This window comes from Eriocheir sinensis, chromosome 49 (genome assembly GCF_024679095.1).
Source record: "Eriocheir sinensis breed Jianghai 21 chromosome 49, ASM2467909v1, whole genome shotgun sequence".
NCBI lineage: Eukaryota > Metazoa > Arthropoda > Malacostraca > Decapoda > Varunidae > Eriocheir > Eriocheir sinensis.
The window spans coordinates 6,968,164-6,974,181 of NC_066557.1; the positions used below are offsets into that span (position 1 = coordinate 6,968,164).

At 50.3% G+C, this 6,018-nt stretch overlaps 1 protein-coding gene across 1 annotated transcript; it reads right to left on the reverse strand.

The window, feature by feature from the left end:
• Positions 1-1,252: 1,252 nt before the first annotated feature.
• LOC126981629 (adhesive plaque matrix protein-like) lies at positions 1,253-5,864 on the reverse strand. Its single transcript, XM_050833067.1, has 2 exons — positions 5,077-5,864; positions 1,253-3,845 (listed from the first exon to the last, which is right to left on the reverse strand). Exon 2 carries the CDS (start codon positions 3,770-3,772, stop codon positions 1,253-1,255), a length of 2,520 nt encoding a protein of 839 aa, XP_050689024.1. The 5' UTR covers positions 3,773-3,845; positions 5,077-5,864.
• Positions 5,865-6,018: the final 154 nt, after the last annotated feature.

The following is a 6,018-nucleotide window of genomic DNA, read 5'->3' on the forward strand; positions in this document are numbered from 1 at the left end:
GTGTGTGTGTGTGTGTGTGTGTGTGTGTGTGTTAAGTCATGTGCTGTCATGAGCAGTGGGGGTGGAAGAGTAGCAACCTGAGATTATTTGTGGAGGAGAGTGGATGTGCTGAGGTAGGGAGGAGTTGGTTGCTGATCACCCCATGCCATTAATGCTTTCATCACTCCTAAACCGAACCTTGTGCTGCGTCCTAGGTTTGGGTCCTTCTCTAAAGCTAAGAGTGTAGCTTTTATGAGCAGTCTCTCCACCTCTTGGTGCACTTGAGAGGAACTGACAGGTGTGAGTGAGCTGAGTGTGGGTTTAACATCTGGCATCTGGGAGAGAGGGTCTGTGGACATGCTTGGTGTGTTGGGGGAGTATGTGGATGAGTGTGGAGTGAGGGAAAGAGGGTTTGGGTCTGCAAGGTGAAACAGTGTGTTGGTGGATGTGTGTGAAGGAAGAGAATGGGGATTGGTGGTATGGAAGGTGACATCACTGGCTGTGTTTGGAGTATGGTGAGAAATATCAATGGAAAAATGTCTGGGATTATTCGTGGTAACAGAGGGGGCAGCACCGACACCTTTACCTGTTTGAGTTGGCATGGAAGGAAAGTCTTGAAAACCATGTGAATTGTATGTGGATTTGGATAGATCAAGTGCATGACCTATAGCTGAGGAGGCTTGAGTAGACACTGGTACGACATAAGGAGTCTGCAGCCTTAACATAGAAGGTTGGTTTGGCTGTAAAGTGGTCTGAATCGTTTCTAGTTTGTTTAAGGGAGGCTTTGTTGTTTGTGTAAGGTGAAAGCAAGGGGGCTGAGTGGGAATACTGGGGGGCTGCATGACCATTAAACCAGTTGATGGGGGCATACACTCAGTGTATGCCTGAGTGGGCATACACTGGAGTTGAGTAGCTCTTAGATGTGCTGAAGGGGGCTGGGTGGGTGTGTATAGGGGGTCCATGATCATTAAACTGGTTGATAAGGGTTGAGTGGGCATACATGGGGGCTGATGGCCTCTTGGATGGGCTGAAGAGGGCTGAGTGTAGGATGTAGTGATGTCTGGATGTGTTGAGGAGGGTTGAATAGAAATATAGTGGGGCTGAGTGGGTCTGCAATCACTTGAAATGGGTTGAGTGTGCATGTTTGGGGGCTTAGTTAGTTTTGGATGAGTTAAAGGGGATTGGGTGGGCATGGTTGGGTGATGTGTGGTTTTGGGATCAGCTGAAGAGGACTGAGAGGGAATGTTTGGGACCTGAATAACTTTGGGACTAGCTAAAGATGACTGAACAGTTTTGTCATGGGCTTGAAGGGGCTGAGTGGCTTTAGAATGGGCTTGAGAGGGCTGAGTGGTTCTTGAATGGGCTTGAGAGGGCTGAGTGGTTCTTGAATGGGCTTGAGAGGGCTGAGTGGCTCTAGGGTGGGCTTGAGAGGGCTGAGTGGTTCTTGAATGGGCTTGAGAGGGCTGAGTGGCTCTAGGATGGGCTTGAGAGGGCTGAGTGGCTCTAGGATGGGCTTGAGAGGGCTGAGTGGCTCTAGGATGGGCTTGAGAGGGCTGAATGGCTCTAGGGTGGGCTTGAGAGGGCTGAGTGGCTCTAGGGTGGGCTTGAGAGGGCTGAGTGGCTCTAGGATGGGCTTGAGAGGGCTGAGTGACTCTAGGATGGGCTTGAGAGGCTGAGTGGCTCTAGAATGGGCTTGAGAGGGCTGAATGGCTCTAGGCTGGGCTTGAGAGGGCTGAGTGGCTCTAGGGTGGGCTTGAGAGGGCTGAGTGGCTCTAGGATGGGCTTGAGAGGGCTGAGTGGCTCTAGGGTGGGCTTGAGAGGGCTGAGTGGCTCTAGGATGGGCTTGAGAGGGCTGAATGGCTCTAGGGTGGGCTTGAGAGGGCTGAGTGGCTCTAGGGTGGGCTTGAGAGGGCTGAGTGGCTCTAGGATGGGCTTGAGAGGGCTGAATGGCTCTAGGGTGGGCTTGAGAGGGCTGAATGGCTCTAGGGTGGGCTTGAGAGGGCTGAGTGGCTCTAGGATGGGCTTGAGAGGGCTGAGTGGCTCTAGGGTGGGGTTGAGAGGGCTGAATGGCTCTAGGGTGGGCTTGAGAGGGCTGAGTGGCTTTAGGATGAGCTTGAGAGGGCTGAGTGGCTCTAGGATGGGCTTGAGAGGGCTGAATGGCTCTAGGATGGGCTAGAGAGGGCTGAGTGGCTCTAGGATGGGCTTGAGAGGGCTGAGTGGCTCTAGGATGGGCTTGAGAGGGCTGAATGGCTCTAGGGTGGGCTTGAGAGGGCTGAGTGGCTTTAGGATGGGCTTGAGAGGGCTGAATGGCTTTAGGATGGGCTTGAGGGTGATAAGTGGACATGTGAGGTGGCTGAGTGGCATTTGAATAATCTGAAGGTGGCTGACTGGATATGTCTGAGGGCTCCATGGTGCTTGAATGAGCTGAAGGGGGCTGAGTGGTTTGAGAATCAGTGGTTAAGGACTGAGTGGGTTTGGGACAGGTTGGAGGAGCCTGAGTGATCTTCATGTCAGTGGTAGAAGGCTGAGTGGTTTGGGGGTTGGCTGGAGAGGAGTGAGTACTTTTAAGATCACTGGTATAGGCCTGAGTGGTTAAGAGGCTTGAAGGAGGGAGTTGAGGAACTATGTTACTGGAAGAAGGTTGTGAGAAGTTATGTGAAATGTAAAGGTTGGTGGAAGGTGTTTTAGCTACAGAGGAGGAGGAGGAGGAAGAAGAGGAAGCTTGTAAGGTAGTACCTTGTTGCTGTTTAGTTTCTTTTTCCTGAGGTACTGCTTTTTTCCTTGCAGGTTTAGAAGGCGGTGGAGGAGCAGGTGGCACACCCTCCGGCCACTCCTTCTTCCATGCATCCTGCAGAACTCTTTGTCTGATTTTCTTCCAAGTATCTGACAAAGTCATGATTGTCTGTGCCAGATCAAATTTCACCCAGATGTCCTTCAAAACCTCCTTGGGGTCATCTCCAAAGCGGAGCTTACAGTACTGAGATATAATGCTCATGAGAAATTGGTTCTGAAAGGTGGATGACACGTATTTATCAATTGGGTGCTCGTGCCCTGGTATCAGCGGGATCACCTTGACAGCAGCGGGCGGCGGGGGAAGGAGTGGGTCAAGGAGCTTTGGGTGGATGAGGAGTAGCACTTTCTCCTCCAACCTGTTGTCTTTGCAGTATTTAGTGACAGCTGGTGTAAAGTGTGTCTCCAACCACTTGCTGTAAATTTTGGGGGTGACATTGGCCTCAAAGTGTGTCTCCCACATCAGTGTGGGATCAGCTGCCACAACCTTGTGAGAGGGTGGACTCGGGTACACAATAAGAGGTGGGAGACGCATGTCCCCCTCCACATTAGCACAGAGGAAGACAGTGAGAATGTCTGGAGGGGAGGGACTGGGCAGGATAGGCTGATTTGTTTCTCTGATGCTGAGGCAGGCTTCCGTGACCCGAGCTTTCCAGTCGAGGAGCATCTGCCTAGCACCAAACACACGCTTTGGGCAGTACCTGCCCTTCTCAACAGTTTCTTTAACTGTGTCATAAAGCTTCACCCACATCCTTCCCCTGCTGACCTTACCACCTTTACGTTGCCTCTGATTTGTCATCCCTTGACCTGACCTCCTTGGCTGACCACTCTTCTTGGGCCTACCCTGTGGAAGACTATAAATGGTGGGATCCCAATCCGGGTCATCACTGCAGTCCTCTCCATCACTACTGTCCTCTCCATCACTACTGTCCTCTCTCTTCTTCCTCGTCTTTTCCACCTCTTCCTCCTCGCACCTCACACCTTCTTCCCTGTGGCCAGCCATTACACTCACTTCTTCTTCTGCTATTGATTTCTGTTTCAGGCACTTTGTTCTGATATGGCTGTTGATGCACCTCCTGTTTTTTTATAGGAGAGAGAGAGAGAGAGAGAGAGAGAGAGAGAGAGAGAGAGAGAGAGAGAGAGAGAGAGAGAGAGAAATACTTTTGTCAAATGCTGTTTCATAAAAACAAAATGTATATTGTATAAATACCACCATATGCGAACAGTGACACGGGCTTGTCACATGGGATGTGCTGTACACTTAACACTCAACAGCCTAGAGAGCGTTATATTGAGAGCCTGGGAACCTATGGGGAAATCTGGGTTTGGGGTGTGAGAAGGCAAATTGACTGAAATTTGTGCCACCAAAATTTCCCTAAAATTGGGAAAAATCCCTAGTCCTGAAACTTTCAGGAAAGTTTCCTAAACATATTGTCATTTAATCCACCATATTTGAACAGTGACACGGGCGTGTCACATGCGATGCGCTTAATTGCTGCCTCGTGGGCGCATCAAGCTGTGACAAGCACGCGCCTCCGATATTGCCCCAACGAGAATAATAACCTTTCCCAGGTCTCACATACTGTCGTACTTCTCTAGTTTTACGGGTGCATCATACATGTGTGTGTGTGGGGGGGGGCAGCCACCCCCAGTTAGCAGGGGTTCGAGAGGTTAGGTTATGTAAAGTTTGGTTAGATTAAATATGCTTCGCCACCAAAAATAACCCCACGATTTTCCGGTGCATCATACATGTGGGGGGTCCTGGGGGGTCGCAGCCCCCCGTGGTTAGCAAAGGGGTCGAGGGAGGCGAAGCCCTCTTGTTAGCTGTTAGGTTATAAAGTTAATGACTTTCCTTACTTTCGAGACGAGGGAATTTTCCTTAATTTTGGGATTTTTTCTAGTGAGGTTTTGGAAGCCCATTTTTCAGTGATTTTGCCTTCCCCCCAAAAAACCCCGGTTCCCCACAGGTCCCCAGGCTTGTGTTGAGGGGTAGGGTTGGGCTGGGGTGGTGGAGGGTGTGGAGCCGCTATTCCTAAGATATACCATAAATTTTTTTTTTCTGGAGAGTTGAACAATATTAATTTCGGTAAATCTAAAGAATAGGTGCGCATTTAGGGCACGTTGTGGTGGTAATTACAACATTTTAGCACGTACGACGGGGTTTTGACAAGCGGACAGGCGTGTTTATGCTCTCTGCAACTCGCTGGTGAGTCACTTAAATTTCGGCTACTGAATCATTGCCTTGCTTGACAAATGAGAAGGCCATACAGATGAGTTAGCACAAGAGTGGAGGGATTGGCTTCATACCTGAGTGGACATGAGCAGCCATGTGTTCAGGGCACGTCTAGGTTGCCTGGGCCGTGCCGGGTGTGCCGCCACCCGCCAGTGTGAAGTCGCTGGGTCACCTGCTGACAAACTCACCCTGAGCCTCACCTCCGCCCCTTTATCACAGTTGCCTATATCAGTATTTCAGATGGCGTTAGATACACTCCTAAATATTGCTAAAAAAACACCTACTGACCTTACTAAAACTTCAGTGAAAATTTGAGCCTTGAATGATTTCCGCCCTTAAATTTGACCACAGTATAACTCTGTACTATCGTGCGCAGTGCGCACTCCTCCGCAGCCCACCGAAGACTCATGTAGAGCTCGAAGCGGCATCGCCTGTATTCTCTCCCCTCATCCCCAGAGACTAATGACTGACAATCTATAAATAAGCTTCTCTCTCTCTCTCTCTCTCTCTCGACCAGCAGCCGCCTAAAACTTAGAAGAATGACTAGATTCACCTGTGCTGTGGCGGACTGCCAGTCATGTTCTACCTTCAGTGAAGAACAATACCCCTTCATGCAATACGTGAAAGGATGGGCCGTTTCCTTCGAAGAAAGAAGAAAACAGACGAAGATTGTGGGAGATGAGGTGCAAAAGAGGAGACAGGTGGCGAGCCTCGAGGAACCATATGCCATTTGTTCCGGACACTTTGTTGCTTGGGAGGATGGTAAACCACCACCAGAGCATTCAGACTCTGTGCTGTTTCTGTACAATGGATGGGATTGGGAAAGAAGCTGTCCACGCGTCACCAGCAGAAGACGCGAAAATGGGGCCGGGGCAGGGAACTCATCAGGAGGACAGCACCACTCAGCCTGACACGGCTAGTACAAGCCAAGCTCAACAACCGGACATTATCCATTCTCCATTCACGCACAGCACAGAAGAAATGCTGTACGTGTGTGTGTGTGTGTGTGTGTGCTC